General features: G+C 36.6%; 1 protein-coding gene across 1 annotated transcript; it reads right to left on the minus strand.

Annotated features, from left to right (window-relative positions):
- Positions 1-356: 356 nt before the first annotated feature.
- LOC102220041 (desmoglein-2-like) lies at positions 357-27,864 on the minus strand. Its single transcript, XM_014474072.2, has 14 exons — positions 27,672-27,864; positions 26,055-26,180; positions 24,765-24,920; positions 17,165-17,303; positions 15,990-16,159; positions 15,443-15,577; positions 10,915-11,100; positions 10,103-10,767; positions 9,225-9,367; positions 7,306-7,527; positions 6,578-6,817; positions 5,377-5,510; positions 2,540-2,863; positions 357-2,436 (listed from the first exon to the last, which is right to left on the minus strand). Exons 1-14 carry the CDS (start codon positions 27,726-27,728, stop codon positions 946-948), a joined length of 4,188 nt encoding a protein of 1,395 aa, XP_014329558.1. The 5' UTR covers positions 27,729-27,864; the 3' UTR covers positions 357-945.
- Between the last annotated feature and the right edge of the window lie 86 nt (positions 27,865-27,950).

The following is a 27,950-nucleotide window of genomic DNA, read 5'->3' on the forward strand; positions in this document are numbered from 1 at the left end:
CTCATCCACACCACTTTATGACAGTTTCAGAAATTTCACATAAAATTAAATTAATTAAATTAAATAATGATAATGCACTTTATTTAAAAAGGAATAATGTAAAACTCAAACGTCACTATTTGATGCGCTGTGCCAGATTTTAGCAATAAAAGCTAATTTGCATCTGCAGGCTAATTTTTTGGGAACAGTGTATTATATTTTAAAATACACCGTGTTTAGTGTTTTTATTTATAGTAAACCATCCAGAAATTCATCAAGGTGCTGAAGCTCTGCCTAAAGTGGTATGTTTTTTTAAATTTTTTTGTTGTATTTTTAAGATTCCATTTTATTTGTATGTAAAATGAGTAAAAACAAAATCGAAAGTAATTGTTTATTGGAAAAAAAATAGAGATGTGATAAACATTTCATACACCACTCTGTCTCATGTTCATTTCCAAAGAGCATATTATAATGCATATAAACCCCAGACAACATAGGACAGTGCACACTACAGCTAAGATGTTGTCAACCACAGAGAATAGCATTAAGAAACATGAAGCAGCTCTAAATCCACGTGATAACAGCACTGCTCTACTTGCTTTAGTCAAATTATGTGCTGACCCAGGGATTTCAGGTGACTGCCATAATTCTGAGAATTGTTTTCACAAATAGTTCTTCATGACACAGGTATAAGCCAAGATGACCCTACTCCAAATTCATTTGGTCATGGTCAAGATGAAAATGGTTTGAAGCACTCAAAGGAAGAACACAGACTCCACAGCTTAAATAGCCCATCTCCTTGATTGAGAGAAACAAAAAGTACATCATGCACATACCTGGTAGTTTAAATTTAAATAAACTATTAGAGTGCTGCGTCAATGTAAATGCTTGATGCAATTCTGAAGACAGAACCTTAATGATCAAAATTCTATTTTCTATGTCCAGAAGTTGAACATTACTACAGCTCTAGACTGCCACCACCATTCTAGGTTCAGATTTTTTTGTAGATTCATTAAATAAAATCTCAATATGTATAAATTGAAATTGCAACCTGTAAAGAAATATAATGAAAAAATAAATGCATTCTAAATAAAGATATTTCTGATGCTTTATACAAGAATTAGCAACAATTTTAAACATGATTATCTCTTGAAGATTCTTCTTTTTTGGCAACTTCTTTTTAATTATTTCTTTATCTGCTTTAGCAGTCTTTCTCTTATACGGATAAAAAATAATGGTATTGTTTTGGACTTCTATTGACAGCTCTTGTCTATATGATAGGACACAAGAGGAAGGAATTGCTTGGTTAAGCTGACAGCTTCTTTGGAAAATGTTAAAATTTAATTCATCAACTTTTACTTTATTCAACCAAATCCACATTCTTTGCTGCTTAGTGAGATATTTCAAAACACTGAAAGACCCAAAGCTTATCCCCCCTGTCACAATAACACCACCACCACCATTAGCCTTCTTAACTAAAAAATAACAAAACGAACAAATACACACATTCTCCTGGGCTGCCAAACCTAAAACCCCCTGAGGGGGAGCAGCCTTTTTTACCAGGATAGCATCTCCAGGCAAAATGCCTTGAGGTGAACCTGGGCCCCACTCCTGTACCTCATCCTTGAGTAACACATAATTTCCACCAAGATTTTGCCCATATAATGTAGAGCCTTCCACACAGCCCTGGGAGAAAGTTGGACTAGGCAATAAGACAGTGGTTCGGAGTGAACCTGTGGGGCTAACAGGACTTATAGGACTTTTAGGGCCCTCAGTGTCCTGGATAACAAGCCCTGAAAGGGAGCTTTGGGTTCTTCCATAAACCAATCCAGACATACTCTTTGGATCATTGATAACATAGAGGCCTGGAAACGTGTTTGCATGGGTTCCATCCTCCAGCACAAATGTGTTCTGTACATTAGGTTGAACTATGTAATGCATTGGTTGCAGTACAGGGCTAGCGGTGTAGTAAACTGGTGGCTGCTGTAAAACAACTGTCTGAGCTGGATAAGAAAGTTTAGCAGAATGACTAATGTTAGTACTAGTGGAGTGAGGGAGAGTTGTGGTTGTCAACTGTTTGGTTGTTGACTCTTTGGTTGTTGTACTGACATGAGATTGAACAACCTTTGCAGATGATACTACCTTTTCAGCTTTATCATCAACATGCTTTGCCTGAATTTCATGGTTAAATTTAGGTTTAAAGACAGGCTCTGTGATATCAGTGGTGGTTTTGACAGATCCCGATGCCTTTTGTATCACCATTGCTTTTGATGTTAGTGTAGGAGGCGAACAGATCTCAGCAAGTGTCCTGAACTTTGGTTCAAGGTCAGTGAGAAAGTTCAGGTCATTGTCAGGTTCTAAGATGCTGCAGCTCCCCACTGAACCAGCAGAGGAGCCCTTGCCCTCAAAGTCATATTCCAAGAGGATGTCTGCAGATGGCACTGTAATTGTAGATTTCTGTTTGGGGAAGAGAAACAGAACAAGGATTACTGACAATGTTCTCAAATAAGTGTATTTATTCAAGAGATCTAATGAGATCAAAATAAAGTCAGTAAGTTACCTGGGAGAAGTAATCATTGAGAAAAACATCAGGAAGGGCTATGTCCTCAAAGCAACCTATTTGATGAATACTCTGTGTTTTTCGGCTGAATGAGTCAATTTCATTGCTTGGATTGTAAAACTCAGTTGAAACCCTGTAGTCTATGTCAGTGTCCACCATCTTTGTGGAGGTCGGCTGAAATATTTGGTCCGATTCATAGTAGGTTTCGTTCTTAAGTGTTTCTGTGAATGCTGCTGAAGAACTAGTATTGAAATTTGGTCCTGGTGCTGCCTCAGTTTTTTGTTGGGTACCATACATGACAGGCATCAAATGAACAGGAACATCCTAGAAAAATAAAAACAACTGATGAACATACAAGATATTTTAACAAACTTTAAATTGAACAGTGTGAGTTTGACACAAAAACATTTTTGTTTAAATGTTAACTCCTCCAAAAGGACCATAACCCCTACGCCAACCATACCACATATTTGCACAAAAGCTGTATGCAAATATACAAACATAACAATTTAGTACATGAACTGTTTTTCACTTATAGGCTATATATGTAGCTCCTTCTACTTTGATGCAGCTGTTTTTGTTTGGAATTTGTATTTATTTATTTATTTTTTACTGATATTCATCTTCATATCTTTAAATTTTCCAAATTTACATATATAGGAATTCCTGCATTCATCATATTGTTTCAAAATAATTTCTTACTTTTACAGCTAAAAAATGCTATTTAAATTGAATTATTACTGAATCACAATACAGTGAACCCTCGCTATTTCGCGGTTCACCTTTTGCTGTCTCGCTGCTTCACGGATTTGCATCGTGCATTGTGTTCTGCATTCTGATTGGCTAAACAGTCTCTCAGCTTCTTCTCTACCTGTGTGTCAATAACGTTGTGGTTTAATATGTACACATACGTAAAACAGCTTGCCAAATTTAAGTTTGCAAATTCTCTTGCAATTTCAAGAATCTTTTTGCCCAGAAGAAAAAAGAGCAACAACAACTACTGATAACTATGTTCTTCTCTCGAAAAAACACACCTGCACCGCGGGCTTTAGAAAAAAAAAAAAAAAACGCTACAGAGTGGAGTCAGGCTGCAGAGGCTCAGTCAGAAGAGCAGTGAAATACACGTGAGTCACTATTTGTCCTACTGTACTTTGTATTTTTTTTCATAATCATCTTTCATTTTCTCCCATTCTAATCCAATGACTCGGTCGCGGTGGGGTGGTGCTGATCTCTGCAATTTGAAGCCTTCAGTTTGTATTGATGATTAAAATTATTATTTTACAGTACAGTAGTTATTTGTAAAAAAAAAAAAACAACCAAAAAACGTTTATACAGTACTTTTATTTGTTCAACAAACGCTTGGGCTTGTAAAAAGGTTTTATTCTTTGGTTTCAATGTATTATGGAGTATTTCATTGTTTAATAATTGTAAAAAATATAAAGGTTACTACTTCATGGACTTCACCTATCACGGGTTCTTTTTGGAACGTAACACCCGCGAAAAACGAGGGATCACTGTACATAAATGATCACAGAATGGAGTAGGTCAAAGGACCAATGGCATTCTTGTATTTATGTGTACTACGCTGATTGAGTGTTATAGTGCTAGGGAAAAAAATCTATAATGCAGTTAAAAAATATTATGATAAATGTTCTTAGTTGATGGGTCCATATTCAAACAAGAATACAGACTATTCAATAAACCAGATATTTACATTGGACAAATAAAATACAATTCTTAATTGAATTTTCTACGCACTCTAGTTTTCTGTAAGTTTTTAATTTTCCTCTTTTAATTAAATCCATCTGCCTGTCTTCTTTGTGCCTTCGGTTTCCCACACTTCACCATTGCGTTTCTTGTGTTCTTTAAAGCTAAAATAAATACCTTATAGATGCGATTTTTAAAATATATTTTCTTAAGATGTTACCTTGAAAACATATAGTTGTTTAAGTACAAATGCAAAAAACATCCAGCAGAGATTAGCAGAACATGGTAAAAACTTTCGTAAAAAAACAACGTTTTTGCTAAGTAATAATAGCATCACATCACTGCTTTGGTAACTACTTATTCATACTCTCAACCAGTGTTTCTCAAACTTTGTCAGGCCAAGGACCACTTGCCCCATTTAACAAACTCTCACAGACCACCTAATTTGAAATTGCCCCCACAATAATATAACCTGAAATGAAAATTTTAGTCTCTTAACTCATTGCTTTGGTTCCTCCTAGTGTGGGTGTTTTGTAAATATGACTGGCCACAATAAACCCATGAACAAGTCTACTTGGGTGTTTTGAGTTATTTACAGATTCTGAAAGTACAGATTCTAATGATATAAGAAATAAAAGAAAACACATGGAAATCAAAAAAGTACTAATGACATTTTAGGACTATTTGTAATTTAGAAGCATAATGAAAGAAAAATAGACTTGAGTTGTTCTGGCAAAAACAGTAGGTAGTGAAGATGCTCTGGTCACCGCCTCTTCACCATCATGTCGCATTCATCACAGTCTCAGACCGAGATCTGGGTGCCTGCAGCATGCTATGCATCATAATAGTGTTCAAAACCAAAACTCACCCTGTGAAACTTTCCACCCTGTGAAACTTATTTTTAAACACAATCCTTTGGTAAGCTAACTGTAGTGTTGCACTTTGACCTAACAGAACAGATATACCTAATATTTTGGCAGATGTCCATAATATATTTAACCACAGGAGAATTAGTTAATGTTACCAAACATTTGCATATTTTTTTGTACAATTTACTGCCTCAGGCTAGGAAATTACAAGTACATGTATCACTTTACATGGAAAGAGGATTAGTAATGATTCCAACACACCTTATCCTCTCCTATGCATTCAGTTTGGTAGTTTATTAGGTGCTCTTTAGTGTCAAATGGCAGATCACTAAACTGGTCTGAGAAGATGGTGTTTGCCCCTCCACACTGACAAAACACCAGCAGCAGAGGGATCACTGCAAAGAGAAGAAAAACATTCTGATAAATGTAAAAACTTTCTTGATAAGCAATAGAAGAATGAAAATTAACAGATCAACAGTGCAGTATACTCAACAATCCCCATTTGCTTAGATTTTGTGTGAAAAACTAAAGGTTTGAGTGCCACCGGCCCACTAATGGAGCAGCCCACCGGGGAATTCTCCGGTATCCCCGTATGCCAGACCCTGTTGGGGGTCTGAGCCTCTCTACTTAACTGCTGCCCCAATGACCTGATCCCAGATCAAGTGGAATATCATGGATTCATAATGAATATTTTTAGTCATATTGTGAAGTTTTTGTGTTGAACTTGCAATGACAGAGCTTTACTATTTTTTTCTTGTAAAAACACTCAGCGTCTAATGAATAAATGTGACTTATGTCATGAAAGTTTAACAGGTATAATTCTGACTTTATACAAGTCTTTCATGTTACTGAAGAGGTAGGATGCTAAATTTGATTCATTCAGCAAGTTCCAGGATTGAGCCTGTTTTCAATTCTGAGCTATAAGAGCCTAGGCATTCGTTACTGATTTTGGGTCCTTGTGTGCAAAAAGAGTTCAGAAAAATAACTTACCGTAACTGACTGTTGATATTATGAAATTTCAACCCCAAAGCAACAAGATGAGAATGAGCAAGTACGTTAAACAGCATTAGTAACTTCAACATCAAGTCTCTTTAAAAATATTTGATTTTGACTGGTCTAATTTTTATACCAGATGTGCGTCCGTCACTGTCATTTTGGAAGACAATTTTAGAAATTCTGACCTTTGGGAACCACTTCTGATGATGATTGAGTTTGATGCTCTAAACTCAGTCATCAAGGTTAAACTCTCGGTTCCCAGAAAAAGCAATCCCCAGCAGGTTTTTTAGTGTTATTATTAATAAACTATTACTTTGATACCTTGTAAATCAGTCTATTCTTTATTTTGCAAAAGTATTAATTTATTTGCTGTATTCTGTGAATCTGCCTGTTGCCTTTGTATTTGTTCATGTAACATTAATTGTCTGATACAAAGAGGTCTATGTTAGTATTAAACCAAACTTACACATCAATAAGAACAAAGCTGTTACGATTGGACCAATGGCACGTCTAGAAAAGTCAGATGAACGGGCTTCTCCCCTCGATGCCTTTGATCTGCAGTCTTCTTTTCCCACACAGGTACAGACATCCACAGTAAACACCCGTTCCTCTTTGCAGGACAGACCCTGAGCATCTTTCACCTCTACTTGGAGTTCATATCTGCCAGGCCACAGTGCTTTGGCTGAATGAAGAGCAGCTGTTGTATCTGGAGAGAAGAATGTCAAACAGTTTTTTTTCTTTTGATTTTCACACTTCTACCACCAAGTTCAATCACAAAGTCATGTCATTTCAACCTAAAACAGTAACCTACTTGGTAAGACAGGCTTTGAAACTATATTCTGGATCAGGACATGTTAAGACCTTCAAGACCTTTTGCCAAATATTAAGCATGATTTGGGATAGTTTTGCAACAAGCAGAAATGAGCACTGTGCAATTATTGAATTGACCATAATTTATAATGTTTTTCAAAATATTCGAGTTAAAGCAGCAGTATGTAACTTTTATTACAAATATATATATTAAACTGTCACTATGTTGTGACAGTATGATATGAGACAAATCTTCGAAAAGATCAAACTCCTCCACTGAAAAACAGTGTACTATATGTTTTATGTCTACATTTTCTTGATGATTTGACACACATTTTGTGTTGATATTTTCAATTTTTTATTTTATTTTTATTTTTTACTTACCATTGATGACTTCTATTTCCCAGTTGCCTCGAGTACCTTCTGGTATAATTTGAAAAGTGAATGGAGCAGCATTTGGACTGACATCTTCATCAAATGCAGTAACATACACAGTCTTCTTATCAGAGCATAGACTGGTGTAAGTAGTGGTCAAAGTGGGACAGTGGTCATTGGAGTCAGTGACTTGAATGGCTATTGTTCCAGTGGCTGTCTTTGCTGGCATGTCTGTGGATGACAAGAGATTAGTGCAATATTACAAAGAAGAACTGATCACTGTTCAGGACTTGCTTTCAGGACAACATTTTGTACACAATGTGCCACTTCTCTTTATATCAACTTAACAAATGATGAACAAAGCAAATAGCATCAGTAATATGTTGAGAACTGACTGTGCTGTCCATCAACACAAGCAAGATCTAGGACTTCAGTGGACCTCTGCAACATAAGTGCCAATGTAATTTTCAAGACACTTTTTTAAAATTTGTATAAAATGAAAGAAAATTCACATAAAGGTAATTTATTTTTAATGTGTATTTTTTACCAAGTAGATGCAATTACAGGAAATGACAAAGGCCTTTCTTTTGAAAGACACATTAAGGGAAAAATAATATTAGTCGATTTAGGAACCCAGACCCTTTACCCCCTTCCAGTAGCAGCACAGACAACTCATAGAGTTCAGTTAAAAACACAGTACGACAAAATGAACAGGCACAAGCATTGTGTTTTTGCTCTTTTTGTGACACTGAAATGTTTAAAGAGTTTTATATCAGACAAGATGAAGAGTTAATACAAACTTGTCATTCATGTCTCTCTCTTATTGTGTCATGAACCCTGACCTTAGCTGTGACACGCAAGATCTACAGAGGCACATGTAGATCTGAGATTTGGCTTCTTATGTGACTTCCTGGATTCTGTGATTTTGGTAGGGTAGCCATAAGTTTCACATTTGTGCCATGATTTCTCCATTACAGATAATGACATTTTTTTTGGGTGCCTTTATTTTACCAGATAAATTACCGTAAATGTTTGAGAACCAGTTCTCATTTAAAAACATGACCTGAACACAACATTATGACTCACTGAAAGTCTTAAATAGGGATGAGATTCCCGTATGTGTGACGCACATTGCTTTCAGACAAATAAATTGAAAGATTTGAAGTGGTGTGCATAAGACTGACATGACATAACACCTGTCATGAACATGAAGGAATCCTCATGAATATTTGTGACTGTTAGTGTTATTCAAAAAATAATGACACATTTTATGCAAAGTTGACATTGTTTAAAATATGTTTGTTATAACAACTTGACATTAACCAAAACCAAAATGTCTTTGTAATGACATAACATTAACTAAGAAATCATAATCTGTCATAAATATGTTATTAACATGTATTAATTAGCTAACTTTAATAAGTTATGTAATTTAATATGTTAATACAAAATTACTCTGTCATTTGCTGTTAGTCTTAACTTTCTTCATCTAGTTAATCCTACAGTATTCTAGCAGGATGTCTACAAAGCACTTGCATTTGAAACATGACTTTTAAGTATTTGTTTTGAGTAGTCCAATAAACATCTTCACCAGTGAGAGGGAGAAGTGCACCAACTGGAATGCAGGCTGCTGAAAATATGCTAAAGTAGAAGCCTTACCTACCTAACACAAGTTACAACGGCCAAACCTAATGTGTAAAAGGAAGCAGAGGTAATTGATATTTGGGTATGCTTCTAATTAAGTTTAGATTTTCTTTTAGAAGAAAATATTGACTATATTTCATTGCTTTGTCATTTATCAGAAAACTGATTACTTTTGAAAGAAACAAAATGAAGGAAATCTGTAAGGGAGGAGATTATTTCCAAAATACTATGTTAGGTAAATGTATCATAAAAATGAATACAGTCATTTTGATAATAATATTTACCTTTTGATATTGCCAAAATTTTGGCAATATAGGTACCATTCACTAAGAAGGGTGACTCTCGGTCTGGTTGTTTGTTGAGTTTAATTTCCGCTGTCTCTTCATCAACAGTAAACCAGTTATCTGGATCATAAGCTTTGGCATAGCTGTAAGAAAATGAACAACAAAACAAGAAAATGAACACAGTTTTTTCAACAAGTTTGCTTCTTGATTCGAAAAGCATGGTTTAGAATAACAGTGAGATAATGTTTGCACTTTCTTGCAAGGTCTAATTGAGTGTCTGTGATACACTAACACGGCAGCACTTCCAAACTCAGCTTGTTTGAATCAAGTCAATTTCACAAGAAGCGACCTTGAGGCTTTACTGAATCCCATGAATATGTTAATATGATTAAGTTTTGCTCTGGAAGCCATGACGTTTTATAAAAAAAACATAAGACTGTAGATCTAAACTTTAAACAGTCAGTCTGGAGTTTCAAAGCTGTAGAAACCCCTTCATTTCCCAATTACCATCAAAATACTAAGTTCAGATGTTTTGTCATAACAGTCCTTCTCCTGTCACAAGCTATGCAGCCATAGAAGTTATAATCAGATATATCTAAGAATGAACAAGGTAATAGGCTGGTTTTACTGATTACATGTTTACAGTTAAGTAAAACAAGAATGAATGGACAAATATCTAAAATATGTTTGTTAAAGGCTGTTTGCTACAAGGTTCTGACTGACATCACATTTCGCCACTCAACTGCTTACATAGTCAGTAATGTCTGAAAGCAGGAAATTTGTCCTGCCTTTAATTACAATCAGTTCTTGGTTTAACTGGTAAAATAAATTTAACTGGTTTCAATGGTAGTATTACAGTGATGGATAAATTGACTAACCTGACATCATCAGCTACTTTTCCAGTATCTGGATCAACTGCTGGGAACGAAGTAATCACACCGTCTGCTGGTGCCTCATTTGGATCCTCAGATACAGGTACTTTCTTGGTGTCAGGTCTAAATGCTGGACCCTCTGGCACATTATTTACAGCTATTTTTATAGGATAGCTTTTTCCTGGTGCTTTTGGCTTAGGCTTGGATCCTGGTCTTGGCCCTGGCTTGAGACCGGGTTTAATACCTGGCTTAAGCCCCACACCAACTCCAGGTCCAACAGCAGGCTTAAGTCCAACTCCAGGCCCAGCTCCTCCCTGTGGTTTAAGTCCTGCATCCAGTCCTGCATCCAGTCCTGCATCCAGTCCTGCATCCAGACCTACATCCAGACCTACATCCAGACCTACATCCAGTCCTGCATCCAGACCTGCATCTACACCTAGATCAGCATCCAAGCCCACATCTAGCCCGAGGTCTACTCCTAAATCCACACCAGCTCCAACTCCGACTCCGGCTCCGGCTCCGGCTCCGGCAGCTGCTCCAGCAGCCAGAGGACCCCCCTCTCCAACCTGAACATCCACATCCATTTTTATGGGGCCACCTTCTACAAAAGGAGCTACATTTTCAATGATAAGGCCCAGCTCAAGATTCTGTACTTCTTCAAAATCCACTGGCTAATTGGTGGAGATGTTGGAGAAATAGGTTTTAGAAAAAGTGAGCAGAAAAAAACGAGAGGAACAAATATGTATGAGACCAATTCAAAAACATCACATACTTACTACACTAATTAAAATCCTGACAAACAGGTAGAGAAAAAATACCTTGATCAGCTTTAGGATACCCTCGTTGGTTTCTTTGTCCGTTTCAATGGAAAACAGGTTATCCTCATTTCCTTGGGCAATGGTAAATACAGTCAGCCAGTTATTTGTGTGTGGAAGGTCTTTGTCCAAAGCTTTGATTCTCATCACAACAACATCAGCAACATTTTCATCCACAGAGCCGGCGTACTGCCAAACAACCAGAACATTGTTATGAAGAAGTTTGGTTGAATCTATTATTGAGACAACAAATTAATTCTTATAAAACACATCTAAAACAAACAGGATTGACCAAATGATGCACAACAAATCCCAATGCAATGACTTTAAAATCATTTACAAAACATAATAAAGAAGATTAATATAAACATGATACGAATAGATACACTTCTTTAAAAGCTAGAACTATGAACCAAAATAAATTATATATATATATATATATATATATATATATATATATATATATATATATATATATATACACAGTACAGACCAAAAGTTTGGACACACCTTTTAGTTCAATGAGTTTCCTTTATTTTCATGACTATTGACATTGTAGATTCACACTGAAGGCATCAAAACTATGAATAACACATGTGGAAATATGTACTAAACACAAAAGTGTAAAACAACTGAAAATACCCTTTATATTCTAGTTTCTTCAAAGTAGCAACCTTTTGCTGTGATTACTGCTTTGCACACACTCTGCATTTTCTTGATGAGCTTCAAGAGGTCGTCACCTGAAATGGTTTTCACTTCATAGGTCAACCTGTCCTGTCAGGTTAATAAGTGGGATTTCTTGCCTTATAAATAGTCATGAAAATAAAGAAAACCCATTGAATTAGAAGGTGTCCAAACCTTTGGTCTGTACTGTATATATAGTATATGTATATATACATGTATCTATATGTATACATGTATATATCATGTACACATATAGATGATGTATACACATGTATCTATTTGCAGGGCAGCCTGCCTGCCCTGAATTTGCTGAATTTTTGCATTTTCCCATTCAAATGCTTGGAAGCGCAGCTGGTGAGGCAGCAGCGAGCCGAGCCTCTCCTTCGATTGTGCAACCTCTCTCTAACTGCACTGGCTGCCATTTCTATGGGAGCATGCTCCTCCTGTCTGCATGTCGTCAATAAAATGGTTAAAAAACATTTAATGTATGAACTGATTTTCCATAATTTATATTCATACGTGTAGCTTGGCCAATACAGAGAGCGAGAAAAAGGTGGTTTTGAGTTGTACTTCAGCAGGTTTTCCCTTTGCTGTGGAGCATAGCACTAAAATATCTACATTTCCAAGTTTCACTGAGTTAACGGAATTATTCTACCATGACAGCACGGCTATGGATGGCATGTGAAAATATAGTCTTTTTGCCCTTCAATGTTGTCCGTATGTGCAGAATTTTCGTATGTAAACAATAACATGCATGGTTTTATATATGTATATATATATATCAGGTGTTTTGCTGCCAATTCTGATACTGATCACATCAGGGCCGGTCCAAGCCTCCATGGGGCCCTAAGCAAAATGTGGTTTTGGGGCCCTCTAGTTCTGCTAATAATGTGGACCGGCTGCAATCAGCAGTCCGATCATTAGATAATTCACAAACCTACTATAAACTTATTGCATCTCTGGCAGTGCTGTTTACATTATGTACATGTATAATGTAGGATACATTTATTGGCCAACTGATTTATCGACCAGTTGATTTCTGGGTGCCGATTTCCTTAATTTTGGGGGATCATGATCAGCTGATACTTACATGTGAAGCCCTTCTTATCCCCTGATCTTATCTTCATCAGCAAAGGTTTAAAATAATGTTTGTTTTAGCCACAAAATGATTTTGCTCTGCAGCAAACAACATTTCCCCAACTGCAGCATAGAGTAGCTCATCGCTGTAGCAGCTATGTAGCCTGACGTAAAATCATTTAGCTAGACAATGTCAAACATTGAGAAGTTTTAATTATTGTTATCAAACATTATCAAACACTCAGAAGTATACAGAGCCAAGCATGAGAATCAATTCATTTAAAGTTTAAACTCAGTTTCAGACAAACACAAAGACCTTTGCATAAATGTTTGGCTGTTGTTCCAGGTTGCTATCAAGCTAATTTTCTATTATCAGTAGGGGTGTAGCGATACAATAATCTCACAATACGATACGTTATACGATATTCTGATCATGATACGATATGTATCACAATATTTGGCAAACAATACAATCTGATGCACTTTTATGATTTTCTGAAAGATTTTAGAAGAACAGAGTGATTTTAGTGACATTTTGTGTTCCATAGACTTGGATTTAACTTACTGAAAACTGATTAAAAGCACCAACTACACAATACCTGACTCTGATTGGACAGAGCCCGGAGCTAGCTGTGGCTGTAAGCTGTTTACTACTAGCTGCTGGGGGAGTGGCTCTGCCTCACCCCATAGTGATCGACTCCTTGCAGCTGCGCAGCGCCGCCATTCCCCTGCTTGGATCTCTGAGTAGGTGCCTCTCAGACTGCCAGGATCTCATCAATCTCTCAGTCTCTAATACTCTTTGTCAATTGCCAATAAGAATGATTGATCTGCCATTATCATCATGGCAATCCTCACTGCACCCAGACTGCGGCTGCGAGTTTCCCCTCTTTGTTTTCCAGCTCAAAAGAGAGTGCCACTGCATGCAGCGTGTTCATTCTTCAGGTAATTCATTATATACTGATCAGAAACCACAAAGCTAAAAACTGATTACGAAATGGATGCCATTTATTGTTCCAGCCTCATTAGTCGCTCCGATATCCAAACTTTGCATTAATTTTGCGATCTCACTGCTTTTGCCGGTACTGCGTTCCGCTTCTCTTTCACGGTTCCTTGCGAAACTTTACTTCGTTTCTTAGCAACAAAATACAGCCCATAGTTATTTATTGAAGATTTGAGATTTCCAAAAACAAAGGAATCTGATGTTGCGTTTCGTTTTTTACGTTTGAAGCTCATTCCCTTTCACATGACCGGAAAAGCCAGTTTTTGACATTTCTGACATTCAGAAAAATATGGTTTACTTATTTTAGCATAACTCTGGTTTTACTTGGCCTATTAACACAATTAAATAACTGGTGTGTAGTTTATAATGTGCACTTTAAGCACAAGTTGAAAGTGAGACTGGGGGAGGCTACGTTGTCACAAACCAGACATGTTAAAAAGACGGTATAAGCCTATGAACCCCTATGGTTTAATGTATCAATACTCGTGGATGAAAAATAGATACCTTCCGAGGGTGGGAAAAAATGATAAACTGATAAATATCATAGAATCAATATAATTATACAGCCTTAATTAGCACCTTTACAAATTGTGTACATTACATTACATTACATTACCAAAGCACATTAAAACAAACCTTTATCTTGGCTTTTTTCTATTCTTCCTCTTTCTTTCCTCCCTCTCTGAAGGATAAGTCGTTTTTGAGACATGGTTTTGCTTATTTATCTTCTGACCGGAGCTTTGGACGTGTAGATGCGCTCTGCACATTGCATGGCAGCTCAAGATACCAACAAAGCGTGCAGTACCTACCGCGACCACCAGGGGCCCCCCAAGAGCAATTAATTTTTTTCTTTTTATCAATACAATAATAATCTCTACATACATTAGTGGCCCTAAGCAGCTGCTTAGTTTGCTTATGCCTTGGGACGGCCCTGGATCACGTGGATTGCCTGTTAATTTTTTGATTTAAGTATAAATGTCCAGGTTTTAAGTGTTTAAGTATGTTAGTTTTTAAAGTAGAACAGATTAAAGACACTCAAGGTAGTGAAAATTAGGTGGAATCAACATTTAGTCATTTCCTAAATTGGAACAAAGCTGAAGTTGGCTTCCGATTGCAGCTTCCGGACGGGTAGTTAGGAACCCCACCTCAGCTAGAGGATCGGCCTGACGTTTCCTTCTGTGGAGACTAATTCTGTTTAGGATCCTACTCAGAGTGCGGATACTATTAATGGTTTCATCCACGATGCGCAGTAGCATTAGTATGTCCTCATGTTTTAGACTAAGAATGAAGAAAAACTTGACTAACTCCTCTTAGCCACTGTACTAACTGTCTTTATGCCTTCACTACAAACATACTGCTGCCACCTTCTGGATGGATGGAATCATCTTGTTTATACAATATAATTGTTACATTCATAATATAATTATCACGTATATTATCACATTTGTAATTATCACTTCAATATGCTTCCATAGTAAACTAACATTTAGAGGAGGATGGGTTCATATTAGCTGGTTAATTAGCCTGAAGTGGTTAATTCATCTCACCAGAGGCACAATATGAGGCTGTTTATTAGAACTAAATACAGTTGTGATTGTTTAACACACTTTTTGACAGATGTTTTATACTTTCATCGGCAGAAGTTGGGAGTATATGAAATAGGTTATAATTCATACTAAAACAGAAACAAGAGTTGTTGTATCTTTCTTGTTGCACAAAGTCAATAACTGATTTTGTTTGGTCTGGCTTAGACTAAAAAAAATTTATTACCTCTGATTTTTCTAGAGTGGGGATGTTGTCATTGATATCTGTGACTTTGATTTCCACAGTTCCTGTCCCTGTTTTCCCTGATGGTGCACCTCCCATATCAGTTCCTTTAACAACGAGCTTGTAGAAATCATATGCCTGTCAGAAAAAAACAGAACATTAAATGCATGACCACAAGAATAAAGCTGAACAGATCAGAAAAGGTCAACTGTTGGATTATCTGGTGGTGGGAAAGCTTAAAACGAATAATAAAAGTTTACATAGTTTTTATTTGAAACTTTTACAGAGCATAAACATTTTCTCATTATTTGTCATAATAATAAAGTAGCACTTATTGACCAAAATGTTTCAAAAAGGTTTATGATGTAGATCACAAAGACTGATCATGACTTGAAGTCGGCATAAATACACATGTACACATTTCTTGTACATGTGTACACATGTAGATGTTAGGAATACAGTTATAGATGTTTTCAAACTATGTTGTTTTAAAACATAAAACTGAAGCAAGGGTACAATTGTGTTTTACAAAGTGAAAAGTAAATGTTACCTCTCTGTCCAGAGTGGGCTCTTTAACAAATAATTTCCCTGTCTTTTTGTCTATAGTGAACATGTGACCTTTGCCAGCCGGTTCTTGACTGATAATGGTGTAGACGATCTCTGAATTTATTGTTCCAGCCTCATCATCATCCTTACCTTCGATTTGCATAACAAATGTTCCTGCAGTCACAAATGCACAACAGATTACATGATATAAAATGAGCATTTTTGGGTGAAGGTAAGACAGGAGCAGGGAAGCAAAGATAAACCATGTCCATAGACAGCAGGAGAAAGTTAGCAGATAGATGACCAATAAAGAGTATTCAAAAGTTAATAATAGGGGTCAATCAGAGAGCACACTGAAATATGTATTTTTGTAGTAAAGCACACATATTGACCCTAGGGAGTTGGTTTCTACCTAAACTATGAGTTATACAAACAAGCTTCCAATTTAACAAATAAAACACTTATTTTACAAGAGTTTCATTTAATTTTGTTATTCAGCATATTCTTTACATAAAAAAAGATTTATTTTATTGCTTTGGTAGAGCTGATTTATTTTATACTCTGTCTTTGGCTGACATGAGTAGTTTTTTCCATTCTCCGTACGTAGACAGGAAAGAGGGTAGAGACTCTCTCTCTCTCTCTCTCTCTCTCTCTCTATCTATATATATATATATATATATATATATATATATATATACACACACATACATACATATATATATACAGCACAGACCAAACGTTTGGACACACCTTCTAATTCAATGGGTTTTCTTTATTTTCATGACTATTTATAAGGCAAGAAATCCCACTTATTAACCTGACAGGACAGGTTGACCTATGAAGTGAAAACCATTTCAGGTGACGACCTCTTGAAGCTCATCAAGAAAATGCAGAGTGTGTGCAAAGCAGTAATCACAGCAAAAGGTTGCTACTTTGAAGAAACTAGAATATAAAGGGTATTTTCAGTTGTTTTACACTTTTTTGTTTAGTACATATTTCCACATGTGTTATTCATAGTTTTGATGCCTTCAGTGTGAATCTACAATGTCAATAGTCATGAAAATAAAGGAAACTCATTGAATTAAAAGGTGTGTCCAAATTTTTGGTCTGTACTGTATATATGACCTAGTTGTCCATCTCCAGAGTAAGGAGAAGAACTGACCTAGATGAAAGGATTACCTTCTGTGCTTGCCTCTGTGACATTGCCTTTGTGGAGAACAAAATAAGGGGGATTATCATTTTCATCCAGTACAGTAACAGTCAGGGGAATGTTTTCCTCCGCTGAAATTCCATCCTTGAATTTAGCAATGCCTGTTAGCTGCAGGAACCAGAAGACAGGACAGAATTAGACCTTGTGCTTCTGGCTCTGCAAAACACAACTTCAGAATTAGTTAAGCATTAGTGTTTTCTGTTGTTAAATGTATTATTTCAGGATCTTCTTTCTCTCTTTTGCACTGCATGCTGGGGGTTGGTGGAGGAGCGTGTGGTGAGTGGATTGAGAGTTAGAGAATTTCTAACTTTATCTCTATCTTTATTGGGTTTTTTTCTGGGTATTGTTCTTTAAATATTGTGGTTGTTGAGTTAGATTAAATGTAATTGGTTACATTTCTGTGCGTAACACCATCATTTTGCCTTTTGGCGCAAAATGCCGAAAATGGATTTGACCAAACTTACGAGGCAACATGGTTTGAAGATCATACCCAATAATCCCAGTATGACGGTGGAGGAATGTAGTTTGGCGGTGGGAGAAGTTGTAGGTTGTAGCAGCATTAAATCTGCTGCTCGGATGAACAGCGCTATGGTCATTTTTGTTGACAGCGTGGAGAAGGTAAGCAAAGTGATTGAAAAAGGCATTGTTGTGAACGATGTTTTTTTGTCCGTTTCCCCTTTGAGTGCTCCAGCTAAAGAAGTCACGATTGCCAACATCCCTCCGTTCATCAGTGATGAATTGTTGGTGACAGAGTTGTCGCAGCATGGGAAAATTATTTCCGCGATCAGGAAAATGCCGTCCGGTTGTAAGTCACCGTAGTTAAAACATGTTTCACACAGAAGACAGGTTCTTATGATTCTGAATAAAAAGAATGAAGACCTTATCTTGGTGCTTAATGTGCGAGTTTGATTATGGTATTTATGTAAACTCGGGCACTTTGGTGTGTTTTGGTTGCGGGGTCACTTGGTTACAGCGTGTCCTGGAAAAAATCTCTCTTCTGATAATTCGGCTCAAACTCGAGATAAGGAAAGCGAAAAATTGCCGAATCAAGCTGAGGCCCCAGGAGCGCATTGATAAAAGAAACAGAAGTCCAAACGTCTGAGGAAAATGTACATAGTGAAAAAGAAGTGCATGAAATACAGTATGTGTGCTAGAGGGCAGAGAGTAAAGCCTGAAAAATCAAACGGTGAACGATTCACAGGAAAGGCAGTGTGGAAGGACACAGTCAGAGTTTACTAAAGTTTTACCAGAGAAAAACAGATTCTGAAGAAATAAAGGAGGAGGGATGCAGTCAAACACCAGAGGAAGATGGTTTTGCATTTTCTAAAAAAAAAAACATTTCTGAAGGTATTATTAGTTCTCAAACTGAAAATGATCAAAGAGATTTGGAAATGGAATGTTCAGGAAAAGTTCTAGAGCAGGGGTCTCAAACTCCAGTCCTCTAGGGCCGCAGTCCAGCAGTTTTTAGATGTACCACAGGTACAAAACACTGGAATGAAATGATTTAATTACCTCCTGCTTGTGTAGATCAGTTCTCCAGAGCCTTGCTAATGACCTAATTATTTTATTCAGGTGTGGTACAGCAGAGGCACATCTAAAAGTTGCAGGACTGCGGCCCTCGAGGACTGGAGTTTGAGACCCCTGGTAGCCTGTTCATCTTGCAAATCCCTTGGTCAGAGTTGACACAGGAAAGATTATGGTGTGCAAAATGTTAAACACTTTTTGAAAGTTACAAAGAACATGAAAAATATAAAAGTAGAAGATTTTTTTCCAGACAAGAAACTTTTTCTTGTGCATGTCAGATCTAGGTTGAACAATAAAAGAAAAGGAGGATATAATGACAAAGAAGTTTACCGCTTAAAAAAGTTGATTGGAAAACTTAAGCAAGAATTCAACAGTGATGATGAGTTTGAAGTTTGTTAAATGTCTGTATTTTCTTTTAGTGTTTTTTCTCCCATCTTTGATAATGAGCCACTTCAGAGTTTCTACATCTAATCTGAATGGAGCCAGAGATGTGAAGAAGAGAATCAGTGTGTTTGAATTAATTCATTTAAAACATATACCGGTAAATGTGCTAATGGTACAAGAAACACACAGTGATTGTTTAAATGAGATAGATTGGAGGAGAGAATGGTGAGGAGAAATTATTTTGAGTCATTTAAACCAGGCCAGTGGGGGAGTTGCAATTCTGTTTTCAAAATATTTTCTACCCGTGTCATATCAGTTTGAGGAAATAATTAAGGGCAGATTAATGGTAGTGAAAGCAAAATATGAGTGTTTTAATGTTGTTTTTGTAAATGTATATACTTCAAATGCAAGTCGAGAGAGGGTTCTTTTTTTTTACATAAACTTGAAGACGTGGATGATTTTCTTTTTTTGGGTGGGAATTTTAACTGTACAGAAAATGATCAGTTGGATTAAAATCATTTTGAACCTCATCCAGCTTCAGCAAAGTTCTTTAAACATTTGATTGATTTTTTTTCTTTGGTTGATGTTTGGAGAGAAATGCATACTCAAAAACTACATTATACATACGCTAGAAACACGGATAATACTTTTTCTGCAGCTAGGTTAGATAGAATATATAATTTTAGATATAAGTTTGGAAAAAATGTAATATCCATCCTATAAGTTTTTGGATCATGCTTTGGTTTCTTGTAGTGCTTTTATTGCCAATATCAAACATAAGTCTGCTTATTGGCATTTTAACACTGCTTTTGTTATTGGTTACTAATTTTAAGAAGGTTTTTATTTCTTTCTGGAGAGTGGACAGAACTAGCAAAGAAGATTTTGGACTGTTAGGGCAGTGGTGGGATCGTGGGAAAATTGAAATTAAAGAATTATGTCAACAGTACACTGTCAATGTTTCATCTGGTTTAACCAAGTCTATTAGAGATCTGGAGATTTAAATAGTGGAGTTGCAGACTTCTGCACAATCCACAGGAGATCAAGGTTATTTTGAGAACCTCAAGTCAAAAAAAGCTGCTTTGACTGATTTGCGAGGCTCAAGAACACAGGGAGCGCTGGTTCGATGCAGGTTTCAGAAAGTTGCTTTAATGGACGCTCCAACAAAGTTTTTCTTTTCGGAAAAAAAACAAGGACAGTGCAAATTCATGCATGGTTTAAAATCAACTGCGGATGTTCTTTTGACTGCAGACGGTGACATCAGGCAGAGAACAGCAGATTTCTATCTGTACAGCTCTGAATACAGCGAGGATGAAGACAGTTTCAACGACTTCTGCAGTGATCTTCCAAGAGTTTATGTGGATTTTGCCAAGGAGTTGGGGGAACCTATGACTCGGGAGGAGATTCATGCTGCACTACAAAGTATGGAAGGAGGAAAAGCACCTGGTATTGATGGACTTCCCAGTGAATTTTACAGAGCGTTCTGGTCTGACCTTTACGTTGACCTCTTGGAGGTTTTCTACCTCAGAGCTGCAGGAGAGCAGTTCTCACATTGCTACCAAAGAAAGGTGATCTCCAGGACATTAAAAATTAGTGACCTGTTTCTCTGTTGTGTACAGACTATAAACTGTTGTCAAAGGTGCTGGCAAACAGACTGAATAAGGTGATGGAGCAGGTTGTTCATCAAACACAATCTTACTGTGTCCCTGGCAGGTCGATGGGGGGGCCTTCTGCATGTTGGTGTTCCCGCTAAAGCCATTTTTTTTTTTTGCCTCGATTTTCCCTTTACAAAAAACTTACAACGTCCTGCAGTGTGTGGTGTGTTACTTGGTGGTGTGTTGAATATGTAACATACATATACTCAACAAATATTCAACATTGTCTAGGCCTGATTATCGCAGCCTGTAGGGTTTTCCCTGACTGGGAGCGAAACGCAGCCTGTTGAATGTGACAGGTAGCCAATCAGAAAGCGCGGTGACTTAAGAATGGAGTGAAATCCCAAACAGTTGACATGGCAACTGAGAGTCCGGTGGACATCGGAGGAGACATGTGGAAATGTTTATTACTATATGTAAAGGTCATTTTTTATATGTGTTTATTATATGTGGTTATGTTTATTCAGTTAAAAATGTTAACTACGAATAAACATACAAATCATAGTGCAGCAAATAGAGCGACTGCTCCCTCCATCTTTTATCAAACGCCTTTTCTTTTATCGCTTAAAATGAGCCACAAACTATCACTGCTGCTTCTACATCGTCATCCGTGTTTGATTATTCTAAATTCATGTATGGTATGTTGGGGTTTTACTGGATTTTCTTCTGGAATCGGTTAGTGTGGTGTGTTGCTCCTGCTGTGTGCCTGGACTCACGAACCGACCGAACCTGTTGGACTTTTATCGGCTCTGTGGTCACAGAGGTTTGGAAAATCGTCTGACATTTTAAATCTTGCCGTGTGAACCAGACCTAAAACTCACAAGCTCTACTCCTCTCATCTTGTCTCGACCACTGCCAACACTCTCTGACTCTGGTCACTATGGTAACGTTTACATATCCCTTCAAAATAAGACACAGATGCGCCACAAAAACTAATATTTTACTTTTGTGAAAATTTTAACTCATGATAATGACTAATAGGAGCCCTGAGCTTGTTTCTCTGTAACGAGACGGTCCATCTGGGAGTGATGAGAAACAATGACACCTGAAGTGTTGCTTATGCTCAGGGTGCTTGGTCTCTAAGTAGCAAAGCAGTTTGAAGCTTCATTCCTTCATTAACATCCAGTCACCATATCATGCAGAGCTTGGAATGTGGGAATCACCTACTGGGATAAATCCATTCTCCTGTCTCTTCTCTGGGTCTTTTCACCTTCGCAAAGAAACTTTCCAAAGAATCTGTTCTGTTTCTTACTCATTTTGCTGCTTGTGGCTCAATGTTGGCGCGCAAGACGGAACCGAGAGAATCCGGTTAAAGGATTTTCAAAATAAAAGATCCTCTAGACTCAAATAATACATAAAACGGAAATATTTAATATTTAATTTCTTGCGCGGCCCGGTACCAATTGGTCCACGGACCGGTTCCGGTCCGCGGCCCAGGGGTTGGGGACCACTGATCTAGAGGGAGAGTTTCTCATTATAAATAATTTAATTGCTTCTCTATTGTGGCACAAGTTAGTGTGTTTGGAACCACCTGCTGGATTACTTAATAGAATTCAATGTTGTATGATTAAGTTTTTTTGAGATGACAAACATTGGGTATTTCAGGCTGTGCTTTTTTTACCTGAAGAGGAGGGTGGACAAGGATTGGTCCATCTAGAGAGCAGAACTGCTGCGTTCAGGTTACAGTTTATTCAGAAATGTCTAATGGGGAGGGAGGAGGAGGTTTTTTGGAAACCAATAACAGGTATTGTTTTGAAAAAAATCGGAGGTTTTGGCTTAGATGTTTCTTTGTTTTTGTTAAATTGTAAACTGTTATGTCTGTATGAAATGCCAATGTTTCATAAAAGTTTGTTTAGAGCATGGACAATTTTTGAGTGGAAAAGACTGGAACCAACTGTGTCTTTGTTTCAGCTTCTAGAAGAACCTTTAATTTTCGAGGCACGTTTGGCTGTTCAGGATGGAGTTGGATTGTCAAGAAGACTGCTTCAGAAAAAGATTCTAAAATTAAGACACATTGTGGAAACAGCTGGACCAGGACTTCAAAACACAGAGGCGACAGCTTCTTTGCTTGGGTTAAAATCGATTCGAGCCATGAGGACTATTTTAGACTTGTGGCTTGAAAAATTGACTTTGGATGAAAAGCAGATGCTGGTGGACTTTTGTAATGGAGAAGAACTCTCTGATTCTACAGATCAGTTTCCAGAAATGGGACTGAATATTGATTTCTCAGAATTGACTGGTCTTCTTTTGAGCACTCAAAAAAGTTAATTTTTGTATGCTGAATGGAAAATGTTTGTATAAATTGGTTATCCAAGGATTGAATAAGAAATAATTAAGTGGAAGAACTGATACTGTTTGGAGAGACAGATTTAAAGTCAGAGAAAATCAGAAACCTTTATGGAGGGTGTTTTATAAGCCCCCCTTGAGCAAGAGGGCAGTTGACCTACAGTGGAGGATTTTGCACAGTGCTGTGAGTGTTAACAGTTTTGTGTCTAAATTTAGAAAAGATATAAATGAATTATGTCTTTTTTGTGAAGAAATAGAAACTACTACTTTTCACATGTTTCTTGATCGTAAATGACTTCCACCTTTGTTGTTTTTGGTTGAAAGATGTTTTAAAAAATGTGGTGTTTATTGGTCTGAGGTAGCTTTTATATTTGGTGCAGGTTATACAAAAAAATTATGTAGTAAGTGGATTTTGTTAAATTTTCTTATTGGACAGGCAAATTTTTCCATTTATATTAATAGAAGAAATAAATTAAATGGAATGGGGGCGGGGGGGAGTCGACAGGATGTTTATTCTGATGATAAAAAATGGAGTAAAAGCAGAATTTAAGTTATTTTCAATGATGAATAACTTAACTGAATTTTTATCGTTGTGGTGCTTTAATAATGTTTTGTGCTCTGTGGTTAATAGAAAGTTAGTTTTCAATTCAATGTTTGTGTGAATGTTGAAGAAAACTATGTTAAAGTGTATTTTTATTGAAAAATAAATGTGTTGTTAAAATCAAATCTTTCTTTCTTTCTTTCTAGGTGAGGGAGATATTAATCCTAAACTGGCAAATGAAATGCCAATTCAACTGATTTTCATCAAATGTAATTTGGTGACAGATGTTTGGATCATGAGATATAAATACTAACGTCCTCTTTTAAGTGGATGATAATTAGGCCAAAGCAATAATGGTTCATTATACTTGGTCACTCAGGCATTTTGCACAGCTGAATGGTTGCCAAGGAAGATTAAAGAATTTGTTAAGCATGCATGAAAAAAATTAAGAAAACACTCCAGGTATGGTTTTGATGAGAGAACAACATTATGACATTATATAAAGCTCATAAGTCATTTTTACTTATCCGAGCCCTTTAAACATTTTCTCAACATTACTTCTGTTAATGAAGGTAATAAAGGTGTTCAGTCCATCAGATAAATTATTAGTATTGACACCACCTTGTCAATAATCCACAAAATATCTGTAATTTAATGTATTTATTTTATTTTTATCTTTTTTAAATATTATTTTAAATTATTCTATTATTTGCAAGTTTTAAAATTTAATACACATGCACATTATGCACATTTAAAAAAAGAAGTCATCCTAATCCCTTGGACCGGGTTAAGTTATTTCTATTCTAATAACTGCACAGGATTTTTTAATGTTATAATCTTGTGCAGTATAGTAGTATTTGTATTATTGTTATTGTTCTTAATAAAATAATAAACTTTTGTCTGATGCTGCTGTTACACCTGACAATAAAGACTGTTTCTATTCTATTCTGTTCTATTAGGTACATGCCTCTCTCTGACCTAGAATTCTAAAAGTAACCATTATTATCATCATTCCTATTCTTACTGTGTCAAACTAGAGGAAACTAGAGGTAGAACTAGTAGTTCTAAAGTTTAAAGCTTAAAGTAGTCCCACATTTCGAATGAAAAAAACTGTATATGTTTCCAATATTTCAGCTGGACTAATGTGGTGATTCAAAGACCTCATAGATAATAAGGACCTACATTGTATGAAGGATATTTTTCCCTGTCCAGAATATCAGTTATTCGTATAAATCCCGTGTTGTGATCCACCACAAACAGATTGAAAGGGGGTTTGTCAGCTCCTGCTCCTGTCAGGGAGTATTCCACCCTCCTCTGTTTATCTCTGTCAGAGCGGATCTGAAAACAAAACAGACAACATATAAGGATCTCACTCAGTGGTATTCAGTGTATGGGGGAATTTTACTGCCATAAGTCAAGAGCACACATTTTCTGCCTGAGAGGACTTCATGTCTTTGTTCTCGAAACTGGTAACGCTTGTACTCAAAACTTCTGCTCTGTTTAAAATATTCTCTGTATTCTCTCAAATCTTTCTCCTCGTGCTCAAAACTTCTCTCTGCTCAGATCAAATCTCCACTCACAAACCTCTCTGCTGGCTTGCGGTCTCTTTTTTGCTGTCTCGAAAAAAAGTACAGGCGCCTGGCAACCTCTTAGCCAATAGAATGAAAGTGTTGTACTGGGTGCATTTGTTTCATTCTAGTGGGTGTGCCTGTGTGGCTACTATCGATTGTAGCAATCTGCACCACCCAGTGGTGCGTTATGTTAAGTTTACTTCGCCGCAGAATAATTTTTTTCAGTGTACAGTCTTGCCATGTTGCCCATTGATAGTCAGTTGGTTAGAAAGCTAGAATTGCACCAAGAAAAATTAATCTCGGTGCAGATTTTATAATGCCCTTTATATCTTTAGCTCTCAAAGGGCATTAAATATGTTATGTTGAGGTCAAAAATATTTGTTCAAGACACAAGACATTGCAATATTTTTCAGAAAGTAAATTGTTTAAGTACTAAGACCGTTTCTTTTTAAGTTCATTCATACAACAAAGAACAATCTTATCTTTTTGTTTCACTCGGTATTACAAAACACCAACTAGTACCCAAAAGCACTAACACACCAGCAGTGATTTGAAGTACACTAATTAAAACGTTCTGTTCTATCTACTTAAAAAAATACATTAATGCTTAATGTTCAGGACAGATTCGGGTCTCACATGCCTCTTCCAGGTACTGCTAAAAATGGGTTTTCCTAGGACCCATGTTGGTGGGAGGGCTGTACGGCACACCTGTCAGTTTTTGATTTGAAAATAAGAGAAACTTTTTGCCACCCAGTGCATCCGCCGAGGGGGAGGAGGGATTTGTTTTGTGATTAAAAACATCTAGAATCTAAATTTTTAAAGCTTTTTCTGACATGTTTCCTTTTGGTTTCCTCACACCATCATGAGTTAGTATGTATGATGTTGAATGATAGAAAAGAACCTTTGCAATGAATTCCAGATGGGTGTAGTTATGGTTCTCCTTCAGCTTGGCAGGAGGAAGGATCCATTCTCTTTTTGCTCTTTTCAGTGTTTTTAACCCCTTCTCTTTTGCATCAGCACTGATAATCTGAAACCAGAAAACAGATTATTGGGATTAGAATGAAATAATTGCAATTGAAAAAGTTTGGCTCAGATTTAAACTTGAAACTTGATACCATTCAGAGAGAAAGCAGAATGATATCACCTTTATCATTAAAAGAGTTCATTTTAATTGTTATTACCAGCAAAAAACAGTTTTTAAATGTTTTCTTCTCACTGAATATTACATTACTATTATTGTAATACACTGCTGTTATGTACAGTTCCATCCAACAGGCTACACTCATACAGGGAGACCTCCAATATGAAGATGTGACTCAGATTTATATTCTGATCTTTTAATGTACAAGGGTTAACATTAAAGGCAGGTTGTTGCTATTTTATGTGAGAAAAAGCATTTCAGAGAGTTTTAACATCAGAACTATGAACCTAATCTGAAAAAAGTTTTAATGTTGCCAGTAATTCTCCTGCTTGAGTCACAGTGTCACGCTTTTATTGTGTCACGCGCAGCTTCTTAAATCGCATGTAGAAAATGTTTAAAGCAAAATTAATCTTTTATTTTCTCGTTCCTGCTGAACACCAAGCCCTCATGGAATTTGTCATTATAAGCAAAAAAGAAGCAAAGATAAAGTTAGAAACATAATTCATTTATAACAAAAATTGCCTCCCTTTTTATTGAATGGTTTGTATTTATTTTAAGAAAAGCACCAACATCAAAATATGGACAATACTACATTTATCAACTTTTTCTTCAAGAAGGAAAAAAACATTGACATTATCAGTCCATCAGGGAGTGAACACTGAGACAAAGACAGCCAGTTGTGGACTCACCAACACACTCCTAAAACAATTTACAGTTACCAAATAATTTCCCATGCAACTTTTTAAACTGCAGGAGGAAGCAATGGTTCTGAATAAACCCGCACAAATGGAGAGGATCTAGAAGTCTACACAGCAAAGTTAGCCACAATCTAACTTACACTGTTGCTAAGTTAGCCACAGTCTGAAAGTATTGCAGGGAGACAGCAGTGCTACACAATCTGCTCACAGCTATTTGCATAAAAACAAGATGACTGCCCCACTGAGAGCCTGCTGCTGTTAGGAGCAACCCGTGTTCATGTTAGTTGTTATAGGCCTATTCTGTACCACAGCTTCAGAAACAGTTAATGACTTTTAAAACTAACATTCTCACTATTAAAACTTGTACATATCACCTTGAGCTTGTTTTTTTGTTACCTTTTTCCATTTACTAAAGTGTTTTAATTTTTGTATATTTGTATTGGTTGAAAAAACATCAACAAAAGAAATAGTTGTTCATAAATTGCAGCATTCAAATAGGTTTAAATACCCCAAGAAAGAAAAATACCATCCAAAATGTTTGACAGATCGAGTTAATTGTGGGATGCATGAATCTAGTCAGTTGAAAAATCAAGTTATGATTTGTTACAGACAATATAAAACTGCAACAAGTCATAGTTTCTCAAACTAAAAATAGAAAATGACTGGAATATTTACTCACCAAGAACAGCACTGTGAAGAGGATCAGTTTCACTTCTGGAGAAAACAGTGCAGCCATGAGCACAGGTGAGTCACAGAGTACTAAACCGTCCTTTCACAGCAGCTTAGAAAATGGCTGCTAAGCCTGTCTTCTTCTTTAAAAGCTATCACTTTTACCCCCTCCTGTCACAACCTGCACACTACTTATTGTTGGGCAAACCGGTTTCACTCTCATGATTCAGTTGTCCTCTGATCTTTTAACTGTCATATCCTTGGATGTTTCTAAGAGGTGTGTCTGTTG

Source organism: Xiphophorus maculatus, chromosome 9, assembly GCF_002775205.1.
Source record: "Xiphophorus maculatus strain JP 163 A chromosome 9, X_maculatus-5.0-male, whole genome shotgun sequence".
NCBI classification, from domain to species: Eukaryota; Metazoa; Chordata; class Actinopteri; order Cyprinodontiformes; family Poeciliidae; genus Xiphophorus; species Xiphophorus maculatus.

Bases quoted from the DNA above. Each gene is read 5' to 3' on its own strand.
- LOC102220041 (XM_014474072.2), bottom strand. From the start codon at position 27,728: ATGGCTGCACTGTTTTCTCCAGAAGTGAAACTGATCCTCTTCACAGTG. The intron at 10,768-10,914 runs GTATTTTTTCTC...TCCACCAATTAG, and splicing joins GTATCCTAAAGCTGATCAAG to CCAGTGGATTTTGAAGAAGT. The intron at 9,368-10,102 runs GTTAGTCAATTT...ATTTTCTTACAG, and splicing joins AAAGTAGCTGATGATGTCAG to CTATGCCAAAGCTTATGATC.